We start from the raw sequence: 23,451 nt of genomic DNA on the forward strand, positions 1-23,451 counted from the left end.
GTTAGGAAACAAAATGAGACATCTTAAGGGTGGGGTGAAAACTAATAATTAGGTGAGTTAAGAGGGATTAATGTCCCTAGAATTAGGGTAAATAGACATTTTCCCTAAATTTAACTCTTTCAAAGAGCAACTTTGTAGTAGTGCTCTCATCTTTTCAATGACTGTAAAAGACTACAGGGTTTATAACTACATCGCTATTAAAAAGAATCAAAATCGCCTAAACAAAGGAAAAGAACCTCAGTAAAGAAGACTCAAAGATAGTCGGGCAGGCGTGCAACTCAAAATTTTCCTTCCTCTCAAACGGGGTTTCAGTTAAGACCACAATTGATAAGAATTATTCAAATTTTTTCACTAAGCCTCCGAATTCTCAGAACCCATCAAGCTAGTTCACCAAGTTCAAACTTCAAAGTCTTGATCACCAATATTTTCCCCAACAACCTCGACAAACTTATGAAACCACCGAATGCTAGTCTACCTTGATATATACTCCAGCATTTCTTAATTATCTTTGCCAATTATCAAAAATTCTAGCTGCTAAACGAAGTCAATTCTTGAAGCGTGCTCACCAATACAACTAATTGTTAATCAACACAAGACATAGTAGGTGTCTACAAGGAATTGTTTATCAACACAAGCTAGTAGGTGTCTGGAAAACTTCAAACAAAATGTCATAGAAAATGGTTAATCATGCTAACTTGAAATTAATTAAAGCAATTCATCTGTCATGATATATGCAGAGAAGAGGTGTTATGCAGAGCAGGTCTATTTATTGGTGCACCAATTTCTCCCAGTTGGAAACTTGACAGGGTGTAGTTTGTATTTTTCTTTTTGGATTTTCGAAAAAAAAAATGACGGGGGTGTCTCTATATAAAAGGCGTACTAAATTAGGATACATATATAATTATAATAATAGTGACTCACCGCCATTCTGCGGTATAAGGGTGGTATGTTTAGGTGCTGGGTTTGCAAGGAAGATGCTGCAAGTTGTGACCACAGCAGTTGCTGGTGCCCTTCAAGTTTGAAAATAGCAATACTCAAAGTTTGATGAGTGCGTAATAACGTGGATATTTGAATAAATTTGATGCGAACCAGAAACCAATTGTTATTAATGTTACTTTTGTATAAGTTATTTTTTAAATTGTCCAATATTAATCATATGGTCACCATGATTTATAAAAATTGAAAGTTAACAAAAATTAATAAGAACATAATAAAGATTAAAAATAATAATAAGAGCATTTGAACAACATTGTATTACCAAACAATCAAGGCAAAATAATCTCTCATGTCTAATTTGGTCATTCCACAAACAAAAAGCACAAGCCAGTTTGAGTTTACCAAATACTTTGTCACTGCTTTTGCCACTGACAGCTCTTATAAAAAGCCAGTTTACCAAACACTCAGCAGCTTTGCTTTTCAGCCACTTATTCTTAGAAATAAGCAGAAGCCAACTTTTTTGAAAAGCCCAGCCATACCAAACATAGCCTAAGAGCAAGTCCACCAGTTTGTTTTTGACCGGTCACCAGCTAGGAAAAGCTGAGGTGGTGACCAAAGAGGGAAAAATTCAGTTTCCACCGGTTGCTTCTTAACCAGCCAAAGGATGACCTTTCTTGACCGAAGCCAAGAAAAAAGCCAACTCCATGACATTTTCCTTGACCAGCCAAGCCCTCTGCCAACTCGGCCCAGCCCCAAACGTGGGTGACGTCGTCTACACAACTGGAGAAGGCGACACGCTGAAGGAAGAAAGTGGAGGACGAGACGCTGGAAGCCAAGCCCAGAGGTGCCGGAAAGTTGCCGGCGTCAAAGACAGCGACGGAACCAAGATGAACCCAGAAACCAAATTGTCAAAACTCGATCAAATCGAAAATCTAATTATACTAGAGTGTAGAGCACGATGAGAGGAGTGAGTTCCATACCACATGCGGCCCAATCGGTGGCCGGAGTCACCGGAAATTGCAGAGCTTGCTGGTGAAGGTTCGGGCTTCTCTCTGTTGTTTCTCCCTCCTAGTCGGGTGCATGAGCGATCTGAGACCCCAGGCGTGATGGCAACGAGGAGACGAAGACATCGGTGGTCGTGCGCCGTCGTGGGGTGGCCGGACGTGGAAGTTCCAGTTGGTCGCGGGTCAGGGGTGCATCTCGGGTCAGAGAGCTCCAAGCTCTCTCTCGAGCTTTCTGGATCGTCCATCTGATCCCATGCCTATTGATAGGCTTTTTTTAATATTGAAAAAGTAAAATAAAATTATAAAAAATTCAATGAACAGTAAAAAATAAAAATAATGAACAGTCTTGACTGGTCAAGAAAAAAACGGGTGGAAACCCATATCCAGTGGCAGTGAACAGTAACTTGACTGGTCGACGCCTCGACTTTTCGACCTCGACTTTTTTTGACTACGGGTGCACTTGCCCTAAGTTGCATAAGAAAAGGAGGTCTTCCACTCTTCCTCTGGCTCACAAAGAAACTGAACTAATTTTTATATGTTTTCACAATTCCCTATACTATTACTAGAAAGAAGATTGATATGGATGAATTGGGTGACTTGTGATGGAAGTAAGAAGGGGCATCTTCTTGTAGGATCCCAGCTCCGTTGAATTATTGTATCAAACTCATTATCCATTTAGATGTATAGGATCTGAGAAATGTTGGGACACTCTTTTCCTGGGCAAGATCTGATCCTTAAATTCACTTCACCCAGACCAAGCTGCCATTCCTTTCTCACTCCTGCAAGATTACGAAGCTAAATTGTTTCAAATTTGGGGGAAAATGAGGATGAAGATGATGATTATTCCATTCTCGGTGACTCAACATCACCTCTTTCACTACAGACATCTTTAAAAATTTCAGTGATCCAAAGGACACCATGTTATCTGAAACCAAAAGAGGTACAACTTTACATATATCCCCAACAGGATAACTCAAGCATTCTCGAATCATTTAGAGACAAAATCCAGTTGGGCATCATTTTGGTGGTACTGTAGTTACCAATATATCACGATTACAGATTTTAATCTGGTAGCATGCACTCTGTATTGCTTCGAGAATCATCTGCTCCTCATTGTTCTCTACTATATATGGCAAAACGAGTACAGGCAAACCTATTCCCAAATAAACTAGGAGTTTCTTGTCCACCAATTTTGTATATGAAGAAATTTATACCCTGGACATCAAAACAAATTTCCATCCAAGACCATGTGACTCGATTGTAAGCTTCCAAACTTTTATAAAACAGAATCTAAATAGCTCGACAAAATTGGTTGTGCTAGAGTTTCTTAAAGTTCACCTCAGAAGGTATCCATGTAACTGAGATCAGACAACATAAAATATATAATAATATATTTTTGTATAATGTGAAAATATTGCTGAAACTGATCGGAACATACATCAAATCAGACAGTTAGAACTTCCTCTGACTAAGAAACTATTTTTTCACTCCTGGAATTTGTTTTGTGTCTCAAAAGTTCTATACATTGATCGAATTCATCAGTCATATTTGGATTTGGCAATCAGAAACTGCATTTCAAGCCCTTAAACTAATATTACATAGGATCATTACTTGAGATACTGATCATAAGTTGATTGATAACCATTAAACGATCCTTCTGTTGCTGTTTTCTTCTTCTTTTTCTTTTTTTCCCCCAGCAAATACACTAATGAATTATGTACATAAGAGATAAACTTGTCGTGTGATGATTGATAATTGTGAACCAAACTAAAGTTTACTTCTCTCTTTTAGTATTCGATCTAATAGGAGTCAAAATTTCTAATCTGAGACATGGCAGCAACATGTAAACCTCACAGTTGAGAAACCATAAACTTGGTACACTTTGTGCGGGTAGTGTCGAAGGAATTGGAGTGACATCCTCAATATGAACCCTTCTCATGTCAGAACAACAAGTGCTCCTGGAGCTAATTAAGCACCTAGACCAGGAGATCTTGGTCATGTTCCCAGCACTAGTCCCTGAGCTCCTTGCACTATCTCGAACTAGAAACAGTCTGTGCTACTGCACGAATGCGTGGCAGCACTATCAGCCTTCACCTTCCTACTACCACTAATGCAAACAAGAGTTTATATATATTCTAGAAAGGTCAAGTCACATGAATGAAGGTATCATTCGGAATATATGAGCTACTGAGCTTGCCACACGCAAAAAAATGCTCTACTTCTCTGACAGGTCCAAGAGTAACATTTTCCTCCAGCGCAAAGCCTTCTTGCTATGAACTTAGTTATACCCAATATGATGCTATGTCACCTATGAACTGAATGAAATCAGACAATGACAATATATCATGGATTACCTAATTAAGTTAAGGATACTTGTATCAATCTAGACTCAACTCTTACCTTTTTCAGATTCTTGGCCAATAGAGGTACAGATTCACATAAATCACTGTGCCACTCATTGAAGGCAAGCCTTCTCAAATTATTTAAAGATATCATCCGTTTGGGGTACAGTGTGGTGCCACTAATTATTGGTGGATCTGGTCTTCTCTAGTACTGCAAACCTATCAACAGTTCATTAATTTTGCTTTCTCAGGCTACTTGAAGGTGCTTCATCTTGCAAAACAGCACTCTATGTCAGAGGTAAATTCTCTGTTGTCAATGTCATCACCATAGGCACCAACTGCTAGCACTTGCTAGACCTATTATTCTCGTGGTTGCTTTTGGAAATATTCAATAACTTGCTTTGTCAATTGCAGTGAATTTAAGTACCAAGTACATCAAATAAGGTTGAAGAGAACATAAAGCAAATATAGGATCGAAATTTACATATGAAGAATTCTTTGCAGAAGAAAACAGATTGAGTTCCGTCTAAGAGTATTGTGGTTATATGGTAAGCTTTCCTGACTTGTATAGAATTTATCTGAATATATAACACCATGAAATTGGTGGCACTAGAGTTTTATCACAGTTCACCCCAGCAGGTATACATATACCTGGAGTTATACATACGACAATGAAAAACTAAACATGCATGTAATAAAGATTTTTGTATAATGTACTCACCACAATGAGCTAACAAGTAATGAAATAAAGCAAATTGTGTTTCTTAAGATTTCGTAACTACATTCCTGCCAGATACGAGGCTAGATAATACAAGAATATTAGTTTCAATTCCAACCAAACCCCAAATGTATGAGAAATGACAGCATCATCTCACACTTCACATTTGAGAAATCCCAGACTTTCTTCTGCCAGACAAGCTTTCTGTTGGTACTGTTGGTGGAAATTGGTCATGTCAGCACGAGCAAGTGCTCTCATTGCTGACTCTGCACATGGACCAGCAGCCTTGAGCTTTATAAGAAAAGGACTAATTCCAAGCACCTAGCACCGCGTAGATACATCCTGTGCTGCAAGCATGCATGGCGTGGCATAACTTTGAGCATCAAAAGTTCACTCCATCTCTTACAAGAGGTCCAAGAGTAACATTTTCCTCCTTGTTGGGCTCCCTGATCTTCCTTTCGACAAGGCAGATAATAGTTGATGATTTGGGTCTGTCTTTTCACATCTCCGAATGCACACCCCTAGAAACACCTTCTTGCTCTTCACCATTAATCATTAGTCCTTCTGGAGTACTGCATTTAATATATAAAAGTGGATATATAAAAGAATATATCAGTGATTGCTCCAATGATTCCATAAACTTCTTAGGTCAGCTCCATCAGTGAAAACAAGATACATAAAAGAATATAGATTTAATTTGAAGAACAGAACACTCTATACATGAAAACAGAACACTGCATCTAAGAGCTGGTTAGAAAATTGTAAGCCTCCAGACTTGTATAAGACACAATCTGAATAGCTCCAGGAATTGGTGGTACAAATTTTTTCTTGGAGTTGACCCTATGGGATATTCATGTACCAGAAAAATTAAACACAAGTACAGTAGCTTGTATAATGTACAAATATTTTCTAAAAGTGATTTGAACATATAAGTTGCATCAGACAAGGTTTTGTCAGGCTAACAAAGAAACAGAAAAATTCAATATTATTTCAAATGTCCCTCTATATGTAACGTACAGGTATATTATCAGACCTAGCCATTCTATAAAACTAAGTGACTCAAACTCATTTAAGCACATACCTGTTCAGCTAGTTAAGAGTGTTCAGAATGTGAGAAATCTGGGGCCATTCTGTGATTCCATGCCTCTGTTCTTGCAACTTCACTGGAGATCTGTTCCTCCCAAGATGTACAAATTCTTCACCAGTGTCTTCCATAAGAACTGTAGCAATGACTACTGTCCATCTCTTCCACAATATTTTGGACATAAAGAAACCTAACATGAACATAATCGAAAAATGGATAACATACGAGGTGCAACTATTCAGACATGTATGTAGCAAGTACTACTGAATAAAAAATAATAAAAAAATACAGAAATTGAAATAGATCGATAAATTTTGAAAATAATACACACACACACACACACACACACACATATATATATATATAACTTTAATTAATTACCGGAAAGAAGATCAAGATGTATCAGTTGATGATGAAGTAATTAAGGGCAGGTTTCACCAGATTCTTGAAGGATCCAAACTCCATCTCTTTGTACAAACTTGTTATCAATTTGGATGTTTGGGATGTGAGAAATGTCGAGCCACATCATGTTTCCTCTTTTTCCACAACTTTGCCTAAGAATTGAGCGAGATATAATCCTCAAATTTTGCAGAGGTGTCTTTAATTTGAGATCAACCTCTTCCCTCTACCCAGACCCAGCTGCCATTCCTTCACTCTTCCCACTCCTGCAAGATGACAAAGCTAAATTGTTTCAAATTTGAAAAAAAAGAAAAAGAAAGATGAGGATGGGATGAAGATGATGATGATCATTATTCCTTTATCAGTGACTCAAATCCCACCTGTTTCACAACATCTTAAAATATTGCACCGAGTAACAGGACAACACCATTTCCCCAAAACCAAAAGAGGCAAAACTTTATATATAGCCCCAACATGAGAACTCAAGCCTTTTCAAATTATTCAGAGACAATGGGGCATCAATTTTGTGGCATTGTAGTTTCCAATATACAAGGATTCCAGGTTTGGATATGGTAGTAAGCATTCAGTATTTCTCCGAGGTTCATCTCCTCTTCTGAGTTGTCCTTAATATGTATGCCAAAACAGAAATTCAGTATGCTTTCACATTCCCCTAAATGTAACAGTGAGCAGGAAATTTAGCTAAGTGGACCTAGCCGTTAAATAAAATTAAGTGAAGCAAACTCATTCAAGCACATAGCAACTACTCAGACCACTCATCGAAAACAGAATATTACTGAAGTATTAAGCATATATAACTTCAAGAGGAGGACAGAACAAATGTCAAATATACCTCTTCACTCTTCAGGAGTTGGGAGTATTATTATGAAAAATAGAAGTGATCGATGAAGAGGAGGAATGATGATGTCATGGAGAATGATATGACTGGATGAGAATATGACTATTCTCACTATATTAAACAGAGTTACACAAAGTCTTGAATGTGCCATGCTATACAGAGGTCAGCATGACACAAAAATCTTGAACGTGAAATCAAATGAGACTTTTGGATCATTTCTACTGGTCCACTATTTCAATGCGGCGAAAATCTTCAGCTGCTGATATAAGAAGATTAGCAAAGCAAATGTATTAGTCATTCATAATAGATTGGAGTGTAGTGAAAAGAATAGCATTTTTGCAAATTCAGTCCATGTAACCAAATTTAATAGGGTTACTTGATACACTAACGTGATGATAACTTACTTAGCTATCAAGTTTTTTCCAGGCCTTGATATAGAGTTTATTGAGTATATCTTTGAGGATCTTTTGCTCTTCTGAGTCTTCTCTACTATATATGGAAAAACAGAAATTCAGTATGCTTTCACATTCCCCTAAATGTAACAGTGAGCAGGAAATTTAGCTAAGTGGACCTAGCCGTTAAATAAAATTAATTGAAGCAAACTCATTCAAGCACATAGCAACTACTCAGACCACTCGTTGTAGACAGACTACCACTAAAGTACTTGGCATATATATAACTCCAAGAGGAGGACAGAATAAATGTCAAATATACCTCTTCAGAAGCTGGAGAATTACGAACAATAGAAGTGATTGATGAATTGAGTCGAAGTTTCTTAATTAAGGATGTCAAATCCTCAGCATAATGAACTGATTGACAAGAAAGAGACTTCAATTTGGCCTACAGCAAAGAGGTCACATCCAATGAGATTCAGGCTTCCACCTTTCCAATATTCCATGGAGATCTTGTGCTGCTGAGATAAGAAAATCAGACATCAAATCTAACATAAAAAAAAAGATTCAGTTCAACTACAAAATGACATGTTCAAACAAACTATTTTACCTTTTAAGGAGCTGCGGTATAAAAAAAAAGGAGGAACGACGATATCCTGAATGGTGATATGACTGGGTGAGAATATGAAATTCCCCAACACATAAAACGGCGTTGCATAAAGTCTTCAATCTGCCATACTATACAGAGGTCAGCATAATACGAAAGTCTTGAACGTGAACTCAAATGAGACTTTCGGATCATTTCTGCTGTTCCACTATTTCATTGCAATCAATTTCTTTTGCACCTGATATAAGAAGTTTAACAAGCAAATGTATAAGTCATTCATAATTGATGGGAGTGTAGTGAGAAGATCAATTTTGATAATTGGAAATTAACAGATAAAAAAGGAAAGAAAATGATTGGTATGTACCCAAGGAATCGGATGGGTGATCAAATCCAAACTCCATCTTCTTGTACAATTTTGCGATCAATTTTGATGTTTGGGACGTGAGAAATCTTGGACCACTTTAGGCCTTGCCTGTCTTTGCAACTTTGAGAGAGAATAGATTTCACCTCCAACCATACCAAAATGTATGAGAAATGAGAGCAACATCTGAAACCCCACGTTTGAGAAATCTCGACCTTCTATATATGTCCCAGAGTGCCAGCCAAGCTTTCTGTGGCTACAGTTGGTGGAAATTGGGCATGTCAGCATGATCAAGTGCTCTCATTGCTGATTCAGCACCTGGACTAGCAGCCCTGAGCTCTATACATAAGCACCTTGCACCATGTACATACATACTGTGTGGCAAGCATGCCTAGCAGCATTTGCAAGTCCATCACATAAATGAAGGGATCACTCAAGGAGTGGATGCATAAATATGAGCACCGATGCCAAAAACGTTATCTCCATCTCTGACCGCAGGTCCAAAAGTTACATTTATTTCCTCCTTATTGGGCTCCCCAACCTTCCTTTTCGACAAGCTAGGCAGGTATTAGATGATGATTCAGGTCTGTCTACTCACATCTCTAAATGCACACCCCTTGAAAAACCCTACTTGCTCTTCACAATTTATCACCTTCTGGAGTACTGCAATAATATGAACACATACCAAACACAATAAGATATTGTTACCTATGGCCTGAATTAAATAAGACAATCAATCCTGGACTCCCGAATTAAAGATTAAAATTCATGATTATCTTGAAACTCAACTCCTATATACCTCTTTGGTTTTCATGTCAAAACATAACTGCAGTGATTCAACAGACACCAAATTCCCCAAAAGAGGCACAAATTCACATAAACTGCACTCATCATCCCTCAGCCTTCTGAAATTATTTGAAGACATCTGTCGTCTATTGCACAGTGTGCACGATGCAACTGTAGTTACTGATGTTTGGATTTGAGTGTAAGGGGTTCAGTATTTGTTGATCTTCTCTTGTTGAGTACCATAAACTTGGTCCCAAATCAAGGTTCTTCTCATTTACCAATCTTGCTTGCTCAGGATCACCCTTATCTCTCACACACTTTCTTGGATATTGTTAACCTCACAAAGCTTTTGAAGACTTCCAGCTTATAATTATTTATGATACTGTAAGTTAAACAGCTTGCCCATGGCCTTGGTAATTTATCAACCATTTTCAACATTCCTGGATACATTCCATAAACTTCTCAAGTCAGCAACACATTCAAAAGAAGATATATAAAATAATATAGAATTAATTTCAAGACCAGAATACTCTATACATGAAAAAAGAACACTATGCATCTAAGAGCTGGTTTGAATTGTAAGTTTCCATACTTGTCTAAGACAGAATCTGAATAGCTCCAGGAAATTGGTGGTACAAATGTTTTCTAAATTAGAGTTGACCCTAGGGGATAATCATGTACCAGAAAAAATAAAAACAAGTACAGTAGTTTGTATAATGTACAAATATTTCCTGAAAATGATTTGAACACATAAGTTGCATCAGACAAGGTTTTGTCTGGCTAACAAAGAAACAGAAAAATTCAATATGTTTTCAAATATCCCCATATTTGTAACGTACACGTATATTATCAGACCAAGCCATTCTATAGAACCAAGTGAATCAAACTTATTTAATTACATACCTATTCAGTTAGTTAGAGAACACTATATGTTTAAAATGTGAGAGGCCATTCCGTGATTCCATGCCTCTGTTCTTGCAACATCAAACTGAAGGTATGTTCCTCCCAAGATGAACAAACTCTTCACCAGTGTCTTCCATAAGAACTGTAAAGAAGAAGTTAGAAATGACTGCCGTCCATCTCCCCCACAATTTTTTGGTATAAAGAAGAGGAGGATAGAACAAATGTCAAATATACCTCTTCAGGAGTTACACAAATTCTTCAATGTGCAGAGATCAGCATGACATTAAAAATCTTGAACGTGAAATCAAATGAGACTTTTGGGTTATTTATGCCGTTCCACTGTTTCAATGCAGCGAAAATCTTCAGCTGCTGACATAAGAAGATTAGGAAGCAAATTTTTTAGTCATTCATAATAGACTCCAATAAAAAGATTAGCCTTTTTGAAAATTCAATCCATGTAACTAAATTTCAAATGGTGACTTGATACACTAAAGTGATGATAACTTACTCAGCTATCAAGTTTAGTCCTGGCCTTAATATACAGTTTATTGGTTACTTCTTGAATTGATGCAATTTGTTTGATTGTTGGCCTTACGCGATGCAAAATGAGTTCAAAGGCTAAATTTAAAAGGCGCCTTCCTAACTTAGTAAAGAGTAGAAACTGAGACTAGTTGATATAGATTGAGTGAGAACATCAATTAATCTAGCTATTGAGTTGTAATGAAAAGATGGAAAAGAAGTAAATAAATCTTTGCATTTGAAAGTAGAGAGGCTGAGACTACGAGTCAAGAGCAGCAAAGATGAGACATGTCAGACATTGTTAAACTAAAATACATAGCTGACTAAATTCACATTAGAGCACAGCAAGTTCAAATTTACGTAATATTTTTTTCTATTAATTGCTTGGTTGATTAGGAAACAGGAAATTGTCAGGTTTTATAAAACTAAAGCAGTAAGTTTTTTTCGTCAGATCCACATGTTGAGTTGTAAACCTTGACTGAGAGAAATGATACCAATCTATTATCATTTTCATTTAGGCCTTCCTAAACCTTGAGACAGACGGACTGCTCTGGTTTCATCTCAAGCCAAAAGAGATAGATGATTGTGAAAATTGGAAATTAACAGAAAAAAAAATTAACAGAACAAATTACGTACCAAGGAATTGGATTGATGACGTTGTCGATCAATCCTCTTGTTCGATCCAAACTCCATCTTTTTGTACAGTTTGGCCACCAATTTGGATGTTTGGGATGTGAGAAATCTTGGACCACTCCGGGCCTTGCCTGTCTTCGCAACTTTGGGAGAGAATGGGACAATTGAAGCCGATGATCAAATTCTGAAGCAGCGGCGTCTTCCTCCGAAGGAAGTCTGGCAGTGTCTTCAGCTTATCGCATCTAGAGATGGATAAAGTAGAAAGGCGTGGCATGAAACAAGTTGGTGACGATGAAGTAGCATCATTCTCATCATGATGATCCCATTCTTCCCACTCCCGCATTCCCCAGAACTCGAGTTGTTTCAGATTGGGGAACAATATAACTTGATGATCAAGTGAGTACTCAAATCCAACCTTTTTCACTTGTGGCATGAATTCAAATCTGAGTGTCTCAAGGGACCCCAAGTCCCCCAAAACCGAAAGAGGCACATACTTACAAACATCGCACCAAGAGAAGGCCAGGCTTTTCAAGTTAATTAAAGAGGAGGTCCAATTGGGGTAGTACAGGGTGCTGCCACCGTAACCTGAGATCGATAAGGATTCAAGATTTGAATTTGGCTGTAAGGCATTCAATACTGCTTCCTGGATGGTACTCTGGTTGCCCTCGCTCTCGCCCTCGCAGTAGAACAGTAGTCCCAAATGAAGAAGGTGTTTCTTGTTCACCAATTTGGCTTTCTCCGCATCACTCGCAGCACTATCTTTCAATTTGCCCACCCATGCGATCCAAAGCTTCCCCTGAAGCTCGTCCATGTCTCTCAAATCACTTAATCTGAATCCTTCTTCATCTCCACTACCTTCACCTTCACCTTCACCTTCAATTACAACCCACAGATGTAGCGTCCGTAGACTTTTCAACCTCGCAATTGATTTGGGCAACTTCAGCTGCCCCCTATCCCTCTTAGCATGAAGATGCTGCAAGCTGGTCAACTTTCCCATGGCCTCGGGTAACTTTTTAAGCTCATGGCAGTTATTAACTCGCAAGGTTTGCAAATTGACTAAATTACACAAACTATCAGGTAATTTCTTCAGCCTCCGATTTTCGGATAAATCCAAATACCTCAAGTGCACCAACTCGCCAACCTCGTCCGGAACTTCTTCGATATCGTTGTCACTCAAATTCAACGTCCTCACGCATTTTAATTGTAAAATCAACTCTCGGCTGAGACTTGTAATTTCACAATTAAATGTTGTAATGGTCCGCAGACGTTGGCAATGGTCAAAAGAAAGGGGAAAAGATCCTTCGGGTGCAAACATTATGGTCAAATTAATGACCAAGCCTATTGTCTTCTGGTAATTGTATTCTCTCCTCACCACCTTTCAACTCAACAATTAAGCATTCATTCTCAGTTAAATATCCGAGAAAGTCGTGCACAATATCATGCATTTGGCACTTTTCAATATCTCCAAATTCATCTTTCTTTAAATTCTGGAAGAAAGATCGCATTACCAAGTTATCGAAATATGATTCTCCAATGTCTATTATTGTCTTTTCTTTGTTACCAACTGAACTAAGAAAACCTTGCGAAATCCACAACTCAATCAAAACTTCTTTTTTAATTACATGGTCTTTTGGGAAGGTAACACAATACAAGAGACAACGCTTGATCATTGGAGTTAAATCATAATAACTTAGTAATAGCGGTTGGAAAACTTGTTGCTCCACTATGTCCAACTCCCATATCTTACTACTCAAAACATCTTGCCATTCTTTCTTTGTTTTCTTACAACGCATGAGACCACCTAAAGTCTTGGCAACAAGAGGCAACCCTTTGCACTTCTTCACAATTTCCTTACCAATAGGTTCTAAATTTTGACACTCATCTTGGTTTCTATTGGTAAAGGCAATTTCAGCGAACAATGACCAACAATTTTCGTCACTCAACACCTTCAAATTGATAGTGTTATCGGGTGCTGATCCCATCATCCTAGCTACTTCTTCTTTTCGTGTAGTGACTATTATTTTACTACCCACAGCACCATTTTGTAAAGGTAGCTTCAAATTTTCCCACTTCCTATAGTCTTGGTTCCACACATCATCTAAGACAAGGAGAAACTTTTTCCCCTCGATAGACTTGCACACACATTGGAAGAAAGCTTCTAGGTCATTTGAAATGGGATTGACATTTCCATCAAGGGCTCCAATAATGGCTTTGGCTATGTTGAGCTCATCAAATGGATCTGAGACACAAACCCATATTCTGTTTGTGAAATTGGCCTTCACTTTTTCGTCATTATATGCTAGTTGGGAAAGGGTTGTTTTACCGATTCCACCCATCCCTACAATAGGGATGACAAGGGGGCTCTGCCCTTTAGGATTACTCTCACTCAACAACTTGCCCACCAACAATTCTTTTTCATCTACCCGACCAAATGTTTGATCGACAAAAGAAGTGGTCTTTTGTCGCTCAATAAGTTCAGTACCACTTTTTGTGTTCTGGAAGTTAAAATTTTGCTTCATGTCAGCAATTGTTGCTAATCTTTCATTGAGATCTTTAATCTTTTGAGCAATGTCGTGACGAAAAATAACTCGATTAACTTGACCAGATTTAATGAAAGCAGTAGGAATGCATAGACATACTGTTGGCGTGAGTCCTACCGACAAGGGTGGCCGACAATGCTGGAATGCTGGCGTGAATCATGCCATTATATTAGGAATATTTCTTTTGTAATAATATCCTTTTGTAATAGGATTTGATGTATGTGATGTATATATACTATGTTCTTAGAGAAGAAATACATAAGAAAATCTCCCAATCCTCTCGTTCTTTCTGACTTGGTATCAAAGCAGAGATCCAATTTGGACTCTCTGTTCCGTTGTGTTTTTTTTTTGGTTCTTTCTGAGTTCTTTTGATTAGTACAGAGAGAAACACAAGCAGAGCTATATCTTCCTACAAAATCACAGTATAGTTTTTTTTTTTGTAAATCATCCTTTTGACTAGGCTCTAGCGATTCTGGACTACTTGGATCAAAGAGGCTTCCCCATCAACGCCTCCCACCTCATCACCTACTGCGTCCGCAGCTCGACCAACCACCCATCTCCAGCCGACGTCAGCTGACGTCTGTCCCTCATCAGATCGGCTTCTGTCCTTCCAAGTGCTCAGCCCGCCGTCGCTCATCCTTCCAGGTGCTCAGCCCGCCGTCGTTCTATCCCAGGTGCCCCGTCGCTCAGTCCGATTCCAGCCTCAGTGGGAGCAATCTCTGATTCCGATTCTAGTTGGAGCGACCTCCACTGTCCCATCGCCGATCGATCGAAAGAAGAGGAGATCGAGCCTTGCGTAGCAGCTGCAGACTACAAGAGGAACAGAGCGTAGGAACATTTAAAGTTTGAGGGTCTTTAAAGAAGTGGGTGATCGATTTCCTGCTGGTATATAGCAGCATATAACCTCTGGGTTCTGCTGCAACAGTTTGTTTTTTAAAGAAAAATCCTGCAACAGTTTGCACGCCTGTGTGAGACAAAGCAAAGGCTGAAAGAAAAAAAAATGTCTTCTGCATACTAATAGTGCCTGCACTTCTTCCAAGTTCCAACCCCTGTCTTCTGCAACCATCTTCTGCATTTTTTTTCCTTTTGCAAAAAAGCTGCAGCCATTTTTTTTCATATCCCACCATTTAATTAATCCTTTTTTCCCCACCCACTTACCCGTACACCACCAACTCATTCCTCACTTTCCACCCACTTTTTATTCTATTAAACTTTCCAACACCCACCCTAAACCCAAAAAAAAAAAAAAAAAAAAAAAGTTTTTTGCATATGGCTTGTAACTATTGCAAGGAAGTTGGTCATTTCAAGAATCAATGTTCTAAGTTGCAAAGATTTCATTCCAACAATTCTGGTTGGAGTGGAGGGAGCAATACTGGAGGGAGTAGAAGTCAGAGAGGCAAAGTTGCAGTCTAACAAGTACCAGAACCTGATTTCTACAGTGTTGAAGGGCAAGACCTCTCTAAGGATAATGTTTTCTTGACTAAGAAAACTCGAGGTAAAATTGGTATTGCTTTACATGTTTCTGACTTTACTGGTAGTGATACATGGATAATTGATTCTGGTGCGACTAATCATATGACCTACGACAAGTCTTTCTTTGTGTCTATGTCATCTCCTTCTATATCTCATGTCTTTAATGCAAATGGTGCGTCTTTTCCGGTCCTAGGTATTGGGTCTATTCAGGTTACACCGTCCATTGTTTTGCATGATGTCCTTTATGTACCCTCGTTGTCTCATCATCTTTTATCTGTATCTCAACTGAATTCACAGAATAAGTGCTCTGTAACCTGTTATCCAATGTATGTTGTTTTTCAAAATCTGTGCAATCGGGTGATTATTGGCAAGGGAGACCTGAGGGGGAGACTGTTTCACTTGGATTACATGTACGCAGGACAAACACAAGTACCGGAACAGCCTTTGGCCCTGACGTTGAGTTCTGATCGATTGAGTGAGGTATGGTTGTGGCACAGACGTTTGGGTCATCCATCTTTTGGGGTTATGAAAAAGTCTATGCCTTCGTTATTTTTGGGAATAAGTGATTCTAGCTTGCATTGTGAAACTTGTGCTTTGGCTAAGAGTCATAGGTCTAGTTATCCTTCGAGCTTTCATTCTAGTATCATGCCTTTTGAGTTAATTCATTCAGACTTGTGGGGTCCTTCAAAACATTCTACCCTTTCTGGAATGCGATATTTTGTGTTATTTGTCGATGACTTTACCCGACTATCCTGAGTTGTCTTACTTAAGTCCAAAGATTCTGTTTTCTCTGCCTTTACAGCATTTCATAGTCTTATTCGTACTCAATATGATGCTAATGTTAAGGTCTTTCGTTCCGATAATGGAGGTGAGTTTGTTAATCATTCTTTTCATGAATATTTCCAACACCATGGCATAATCCATCAAACTTCTTGCCCACAGACACCTGAGCAAAATGGGGTGTCTGAACGGAAAAATCGTCACCTTCTGGAAATGGCTCGGTCCCTTTTGCTTAGTGCTAACATGCCTAAGTACCTTTGGGGAGAGGCCGTTTTGTGTGCTTCTCATCTTATCAATCGCCTTCCATCCGCCCCTCTTCACGGTCGGGTCCCACTTGAGGTCTTGTCTGACTACGTTTCTATCCCATCCTCTAATACTCTTCCTGCTCGTGTCTTTGGTTGTGTTGCATATGTTCATCTGTATAAGAATCAAAGGTCAAAATTGGATGCTAGAGCCCTTAAGTGTGTCTTTGTTGGTTATAGCTCTCATCAGAAAGGTTACAAATGTTATCATCCTCAATCCCAGAAATTTTATGTCACCATGGATGTTACTTTCAGTGAAGATGCTTGTTATTTCTTGCCTCCTGTGACTCCTCCTCAGGGGGAGAGGTCTTATTATTATGAAGATTTGTTCAATGGGCAAGATGAGAGTCTGGCATCTGAATCCTTAAGGTTGGAGTGTTTAGGAACAGAGCTGGAAAAGGAGGATAGAAGCTCTACCGACCCATCGTCTGATTTGGAAACGGAAAACAGGGGTTCGGCAGGAAAAGAAACCCCGGGCAATGTGTTACGGACTGGTCAATTGGATCAATCTGACCGGTCGGTCGAGGAGGCCGTTTCAGACCCTGTTCTGCAGTCTTCTGATGGTGTTTTGAATAATTCTTCTGTCTCTCCCTCTCCTTCAGCGGTCTCACCTGCTCAATCATCACCCGAGGTATGTCCTAATCCTTCCTTGTCTAATAGTCCTTCTGTGTCTGGTAGTGTTCCCACCAAAACCTTGCCCAGTCGTTCAACCCGTGGTCAGCCTCCGAAACACTATGAACCTGTTCTAAGTGCTAAAACTAAATACCCTATTGCTAATTATGTGTCGACCCATAGGTTATCTAAACCGTATGTAGCCTTTGTGAATCAATTATCTTCTGTGTCTCTTCCTAGTAAAGTGCAGGAAGCCATGAAGGATGAGAAGTGGATGAAAGCAATGACAGTCGAGATGGATGCTCTTAAGAAGAATCGTACGTGGGAGTTAGTATCATTACCACCCGGGAAGAAGACAGTTGGTTGTAGGTGGGTGTATACAGTGAAACATAATTCTGATGGTTCAGTGGACCGGTACAAGGCAAGATTAGTGGCTAAAGGCTATACTCAGATGTATGGAGTGGATTACGATGAGACATTTGCACCAGTGGCCAAAATTAACACAATTCGGGTACTTCTTTCGTTAGCTGCTAATCTTGATTGGTCTTTGCAACAATTTGATGTTAAGAATGCATTCTTGCATGGTGACCTGCATGAAGAAGTTTATATGGATTTGCCTCCTGGATATGGTACTTCCACTGGAGAACAGGTGGTGTGCAAATTGAAGAAGTCGCTTTATGGCTTGAAGCAGTCTCCCAGAGCTTGGTTTGGCCGATTCACCAAGTTCATGAAGAAAATTGGATACCGACAGAGCAATTCAGATCACACCTTATTCCTTAAACATCGGTGTGGTAAGGTGACTGCCTTGATTATTTATGTTGATGACATGGTTGTGACAGGTGATGATATTGAGGAGATTCAAAGGTTACAAGGTCAGTTATCTTCTGAATTTGAGATGAAAGATTTGGGTAATTTGAAATATTTCTTGGGAATTGAAGTTGCTCGTGGGAAGGATTGTATTGTGTTGAGTCAAAGGAAGTATGTCTTAGACTTGTTGGCAGAAACAGGTATGCTGGATTGTAGACCTGTTGATACTCCTATCGAGCAGAATCATCGGTTAGCAGAGTACTTGGACCAAGTACCTACAAATAAAGGGAGGTACCAGAGGTTAGTTGGACGGTTGATTTATTTGTCCCACACTAGACCAGATTTAGCCTATGCAGTTAGTGTGGTGAGTCAGTTTATGCACAATCCCAGTGAGGTCCATATGGATGCTGTATTTCGTATTTTACAGTATTTAAAGTCTGCTCCTGGGAAAGGATTAATCTTTTCAAAACACAATCACTTGGATGTTTTTGGATACACAGATGCAGACTGGGCAGGTAATATTACAGATCGTAGGTCTACTTCGGGATACTTCACATTTGTGGGTGGTAACTTGGTTACTTGGAAGAGCAAGAAACAAAAGGTGGTGGCTCGCTCCAGTGCAGAAGCAGAGTACAGAGGAATAGCCCGAGGACTTTGTGAGATGTTGTGGTTGAGAAATTTGTTGAGAGATTTGGGGTTCAAGCAACAAAAGGCTATGCCGCTTTATTGTGATAATAAGGCTGCAATTGAAATTGCTCACAATCCAGTTCAACATGATCGCACGAAACATGTGGAGGTAGATCGACACTTCATTAAAGAGAAGCTGGATGAACATATCATTTTGTTTCCCTTCGTTCCTACTGAAGAGCAATTAGCAGATATTCTTACAAAGGCTCTATCAAGTAAAGCCTTTTATGACTCACTTGACAAGTTGGGCATTTGTGATCTGTATGCACCAACTTGAGGGGGAGTGTTGGCGTGAGTCCTACCGACAAGGATGGCCGACAATGCTGGAATGCTGGCGTGAATCATGCCATTATATTAGGAATATTTCTTTTGTAATAATATCCTTTTGTAATAGGATTTGATGTATGTGATGTATATATACTATGTTCTTAGAGAAGAAATACATAAGAAAATCTCCCAATCCTCTCGTTCTTTCTGACTCATACCTTCTTGTTAGTCGTATCAAGAGCATTTCCAGCTTCTTTCTCTTGTTTCTCACTTTGTAGCCTTAGAATTTCAGTGTTCCAATCATCCAACACGTCCTCCATCTCGTTGGACACGTCCTTTAAATCATCCAGCCATAGCTTAACGGAAGCCTCCTTCACTTGCCTCTCCTCTGCATCTTTGAGCACGGCTTCTATAGCTTGGAAATTGTGGGTAAGCTTTGCAACTTCTTTCTTAACATCAACCACCAATTTCACTTGTTGTTGTACCTGTTGACGGATGATTGAAGCCAATTGTTCTAGGAGAACGGAAATAAGTGCTTCAGCCATCAGAAATTGATCAACTTGTAGTGGAAAGAAGGGGAGACCGATCAAAGTAAGAAGTGTGTCCATACATATATTATGTACATACCATTATATGTTTGATTAGGTCGACCGACATCCACGTGATGAGGGGGCCTAAGGGGCAGGATTTTACTTTATATGAGGACTTTTCTTTTCAAATTTTTTGTTTTCTTTATCAAATTTAATTCTAGTAAAATGAAATCGTTCATTTCTCTTGCTTTCGTAATCGTTATCTTGCTAAATATTTGAAATAAAATCTGACAGCAAAAAATAAGGTTGGAAAGGAAACGACAGAGTGAAGCTCTATTATGAAAAGAAAAGAAAAAGTAAAGGCAAACAATAAAGACATGGGTCATCAGTCAGGTTAGGTAGAATGCATTATTGGTCAGATTCCATCATCTTAGGTAGTCGTGGTTAAATTCACCCACATACTAAATACAGTAAGATATTGTTACCTATGGCCTTAATTAAACAAGACAATTAATTCTAGACTAAAGATTTTATTCATGATAATTAGAAACTCAACTCCTACCAACATTTCCATGATTTCATGTAAAAACATAATTGTAGTGATTTAGGTCACCAAGTTTCCTAAAGGAGGCACAAATTCACATAAACTGCACTCGTCAAACCTAAGTCTTCTGAAATTATTTAATGACATCGGTCATCCATTTGGAGCACAAATTCACATCCCCCTTCTTGACTATTGCTCCATTTTTGTCAATGCCATTGCCATAGATATTTTTTCTTTATCAAAAAATAATAATAAAGATGAAAAGGAGAAGATAAAGTAAAGCTCCATAATAAAAAAATAAAATAAAAAAAGATAAAGCAAAGCTCCATGACAGAGAATAAAGAAAAAGTAAGGTAAAGAATAAAGAAATGGGTCATGCTAGTGACAGCTTTATTTTAAAGTATGCATTATTTGTCAAATTTTATCAGTGGCATTAGCAAGTTCACCAGTTGAAGTTGATAGGTCAATACTATTGTCACGCCCCGAATTTTGAATAAAGGAATTCAAATCCGAAACGCGAAAACTCAACAAGAACAAGAAAACACTCAGAAAATTTTTCATTTAAATTAAGCAACTAAACAAATCGAGCTCACAATGTCAACATTGACTCGTTCTTTAGAGTCACATATTACATTACAGAGAGTTTACAAATTAAACTGAATTACAATTCAATAAGTAAACATGCTCACCAACTCTCTACACAGCGGAAGACTAAAACCAAAACACTTCTATGTCCACGCTATGAAAAATATACCTCAGCTTCAACGACGGTTACTCGAGATTCTAACCTGCACAAAAACCCTACACCATGGAATAGTGCACCGGGTTGAAACAACAAACCTGGTAAGCTTTTGCAAGCTCGTATGAGTAAACCTAAATAACCACAAAACACCATTCCGACCCAAGGACAACAAATCCACACAATGATTATTTTCAACAGCAAAATCCTTTTCTTTTTAAGGAAAACACTAGTCACCACCGTGACAAACCAAATCATTTGAAAACTCAACAACAAATCAAAGAAATCACTCATTTCCTCTCGACAGGAAACATTTATCACCACAACGACGTGGTAACATATTTCTCGACTCACTACGAGTCTCATCCACAACTGCACTCACAAATTAACTAAATAACACCAGTAATCCCTGCTTAGAAAATTAGTTCAGGAGATCACTAAAAGCACACAATCCAAAAACATAGTAATCCCTGCATATAGTTTAGTTCAGGAGATTACATTAAAATCAAACAATAGAAATCATAGTAATCCCTGCATATAATTTAGTTCAGGAGATTACATTAAAACCAATCAATTCATAAAACAGTAATCCCTGCATATAATTTAGTTCAGGAGATTATGAACTAAACAAGCAATTCAATGATAGAAATAAACTAGAAACAACCATCGGTAACAACAATCACTCAACTACCACAACCCACATCATTTATACAAAATCATCATGCAAATCATCTCACAGATCACCACACTGGTAATCACATAAGATTGTTTCCTCAACTCCAATAACCTCAAAACAATAATAAAGTCATTTTTCAAATATTGTTTTCTCAACTCAAAACCATCACCAAAATCATACCTACTTCTTTCAAAACTCAAAGCCGACAAAACCATCTTTTCTTTCCAAAATCATTTATTTTCCTCAACATCACATTGCACAACAATAGTAAACTACACACTCAATTCCACCAAGATACATATATTTCACGTAAATATATATATATATATATATATATATATATATATATATATATATATATATATATATATATATACACGTAGTCACTCGCTCAGGAATGCTACTAATACCAACTATAGTTCACAAATACAAAACCTGTGAAAAATCATTTTTATAATAAAATTTCATTTTACTTACCTATAAACGGTTGACGATCAAGTTCATATAATTTTAAAATAAATATTTTTTTATGAAAAACGATTTCACAATTTAACAATTAATTCCAAAAATAAAGTAACTCCGTTCATAAATGAACCTCGTGAGATTTACTCACCTCTAAATCCTGCTGCGTCTTCACACGCTAATCAAGATAAACATAAATCGCCGCAATCCGCTCAACACAATTCTGTTAAGAACCTAATCACATACAATCTCAACTTAGCACATAATTCACAAAAACACAATTATACGATGATCCAACGGTTGGATCCTCATCCGAGACTACACAAAGTCATCGGAACACTTATACGATCAATATATCAAATCTATAAGTCGATCGGCCGGCCAGATCCTCACGGATCGAAAACCGATCGAACCGAAAACCCTAAAACGCTAAAATTCATAACTTGCTCATACGATTTCTGAAAATTACAAAATATATATCAAAATGCTCGTATCGACGAGTAGATCGTAACGAGAGGCAGAAACCCTGAGGTGGCCGGAAGCCGCCGCCACAGACAGCGACAGCGCCGACCACTGTGGATGACGGAGAAACCAGGCTGCACCTCTTCGTCTCAACATGGTGAACAACTTTCATAACTAGCACGAAGCTTGAATCGAAGTAAAAAGACCCGAAAAGTACCTCGACAGTTTGTAGATTGGAAATTTTCCCAGTTTTCCGGTGAGGCTTCGTTCTCCGTCCATGGGTCACTTCAAGTCCAATCCTTCTTGGAGCATGATCACTGTCTTCTGGAGGTTCTAGAAAGCTAAGTAACTCGAGCTATGGTGGACGGAGGAGGAAGAAACCGGCGTTGACCCAAAACTGAGGTTGGTCGAGTTTTCGTTGCTGCGGCGGCTACAGGCCGAGATAGGTTGCAAGGCGGCCACGGGGAGGTGCGCAAGGTCGAGGAGAAGCTAACCCAAGAACTTCACTTCCAAAGGTGGCCGGAGGAGGAAGAAATTGCCGGTAAAGGAAATCGGGCGATTTCCGGTCCAGGAGAGAGAAGAGAGCTCGGGTTTCCCAAAATGGAAACCTGGGCTTTTCTGCAATTTCTGAAATCTTCGTCCTTTTATCAAAAATGGAAACTTTTTCCAAATGCCATAACTTCTTCATACGAACTCCGATTTTCGCGTTCCACCTATGCACGAACTCGTATCGACGCCCTCTACAACTTTTGTGAAGGAAGTTTTCACAGAGTCCAAACGTATAAAAAGTCAACCCTTGAATCGAAGCATTCCAACGAATAATTGTTTGAAATAATTTCCGCTTCACCCTCAAACCACGAAATCGTACTAACGAACACTTTATTAATTTCGGGAAACCATTAGAAATTGATAACCAATTTCCAAGGTCTTACAACTATTCACTGCTTTTTGCCTTTCATTTTCACCATTTAGGTTGCCATGTCAGATACTGTTCACAAAAGGTCACCGAATGTCAGTTGGCAGGTCAAGA

At 38.6% G+C, this 23,451-nt stretch overlaps 2 protein-coding genes across 11 annotated transcripts; both read right to left on the reverse strand.

Moving 5' to 3' along the window:
• Positions 1–4,974: 4,974 nt before the first annotated feature.
• LOC133725084 (putative disease resistance protein RGA3) lies at positions 4,975–12,882 on the reverse strand. Of its 10 annotated transcripts, none has more exons than XM_062152186.1 (13): positions 11,544–12,882; positions 10,623–10,754; positions 10,389–10,530; positions 9,499–9,925; positions 8,703–9,362; positions 8,342–8,576; positions 8,054–8,252; positions 7,744–7,828; positions 7,334–7,598; positions 6,864–7,096; positions 6,466–6,749; positions 6,082–6,274; positions 4,975–5,572 (listed from the first exon to the last, which is right to left on the reverse strand). In XM_062152186.1, exon 1 carries the CDS (start codon positions 12,853–12,855, stop codon positions 11,572–11,574), a length of 1,284 nt encoding a protein of 427 aa, XP_062008170.1. In that variant the 5' UTR covers positions 12,856–12,882; the 3' UTR covers positions 4,975–5,572; positions 6,082–6,274; positions 6,466–6,749; positions 6,864–7,096; positions 7,334–7,598; positions 7,744–7,828; positions 8,054–8,252; positions 8,342–8,576; positions 8,703–9,362; positions 9,499–9,925; positions 10,389–10,530; positions 10,623–10,754; positions 11,544–11,571. The 10 variants fall into 10 exon arrangements, with proteins under 10 accessions (XP_062008170.1, XP_062008168.1, XP_062008166.1 ...); XM_062152184.1 differs by having other exon boundaries at positions 6,864–7,106; XM_062152182.1 differs by having other exon boundaries at positions 6,864–7,153.
• LOC133729002 (putative disease resistance protein RGA3) lies at positions 12,866–14,188 on the reverse strand. Its single transcript, XM_062156478.1, has one exon. It carries the CDS (start codon positions 14,057–14,059, stop codon positions 12,866–12,868), a length of 1,194 nt encoding a protein of 397 aa, XP_062012462.1. The 5' UTR covers positions 14,060–14,188.
• Positions 14,189–23,451: the final 9,263 nt, after the last annotated feature.

Source organism: Rosa rugosa, chromosome 1 (genome assembly GCF_958449725.1).
Source record: "Rosa rugosa chromosome 1, drRosRugo1.1, whole genome shotgun sequence".
Lineage (NCBI taxonomy): Eukaryota > Viridiplantae > Streptophyta > Magnoliopsida > Rosales > Rosaceae > Rosa > Rosa rugosa.

What these genes read in the sequence shown, in the direction of transcription:
- LOC133725084 (XM_062152183.1), bottom strand. Translation starts at nt 12,855, where the DNA reads ATGTTTGCACCCGAAGGATCTTTTCCCCTTTCTTTTGACCATTGCCAA.
- LOC133729002 (XM_062156478.1), bottom strand. Translation starts at nt 14,059, where the DNA reads ATGAAGCAAAATTTTAACTTCCAGAACACAAAAAGTGGTACTGAACTT.